The sequence below is a fragment of the Echinococcus granulosus genome (genome assembly GCF_000524195.1).
Source record: "Echinococcus granulosus chromosome Unknown EG_S00081, whole genome shotgun sequence".
NCBI lineage: Eukaryota > Metazoa > Platyhelminthes > Cestoda > Cyclophyllidea > Taeniidae > Echinococcus > Echinococcus granulosus.
The window spans coordinates 4,530-5,579 of record NW_020170461.1 but is presented as its reverse complement, the minus strand read 5'-3'; the positions used below and the strand labels follow the sequence as shown (position 1 = coordinate 5,579).

The 1,050-nt window shown below is 36.8% G+C and overlaps 1 protein-coding gene across 1 annotated transcript in view; it reads left to right on the top strand. All coding sequences in view use genetic code 11, as the record gives it.

The window, feature by feature from the left end:
• Window positions 1-494, top strand: part of EGR_07558 (hypothetical protein) — a gene marked incomplete at both ends in the record, with an annotated part of 2,272 nt that extends 1,778 nt beyond the window's left edge. Inside the window, 2 exons of the mRNA XM_024496807.1 lie at window positions 220-380; window positions 418-494. Of these exons, the coding sequence (XP_024348743.1) occupies window positions 220-380; window positions 418-494 (238 nt within the window). The remainder of the gene's footprint in view (window positions 1-219; window positions 381-417) is intronic.
• Window positions 495-1,050: the final 556 nt, after the last annotated feature.

Sequence of the window (1,050 nt, the reverse complement as noted above, 5' to 3'; positions counted from 1 at the left end):
TAGTCACCTACCCTTGTAAATGAGAGAATCAGTGTAGACGTATTTTTACCTAAGGTTGTATCAACTTTGAAAATAAGGCATTTATTCAATTTACCTTTTATCGAGCAAAGCAATCGTCTCCTTTTTGCCATTTACAGGAGAAAAATCCAAGTGTTTGCCAGACCAAGAAAGAGTTAGAAGATTCACCTAGGCGTAGCAGTCATATGTCAACTTTCTTAGCACTTGGGCCGATTTTTGGTGTCCAAGTGGTCTCAAACCTGCTATCAAGAGCAATAGTTTTCTTCAAATAAGTTCCATTGCATTTAGCTTTCTGGAATATGTTAATGCATTTGGAAATGCAATTTGCTTATTTGTCCCCTGTCAAGTGAGTGCCAGCTGTGGTTAGTTTGACTGTTCTTCAATTTGGCGAACTGTCAGATGTTTTGTTGCATTTCTATGGCAAATTTACTCATAATCCATCTCCTTATCCACTTGACGACCTGATTGATATTTAACACTCACGATGTTAGTTGTTTTTAAGAATCTAAGCAAATTCTTATGCTTGCAAATTAATTGGCCTAACATATGGAATGTCAAGTGACCATTTTTTGCATAAGTGTATTCGTATAGCAAGTTAGATAAACATAGGGAAATTTGCAGTGTTCAGTACTTTTTGGTTGTCAGTATAGAGTATTTAACAGTAAGTAGGCTTTCGAATGATGACAAATTTTCTACATGCCTAAATTCATATTTGCGAACATGGGAAGGGCTAATATTTTATAGTGGAAACATGACTTCTCTTCATGACCTGAAAGGCGACTAATGTACTCATTTCCACACGGACTATATGCAAGGGCAATGTGTATTTTCATCTTTTAAGAGCTAACCAAAGTGCGAAGCAGCCGAAGTGCTTTTGTTACGTAGGGGAACAAAGTTGGATAGTAAATAAAAAGACGAATTTGAAGCTGATCACATTTCTGGGTTTTATAGTGATTTCTTGGGCTTTTTCGCATTCATCTCTCAAACTTGTGGAATAACTCATCATGTGTGAGAGTCAGGACGGTAATAACG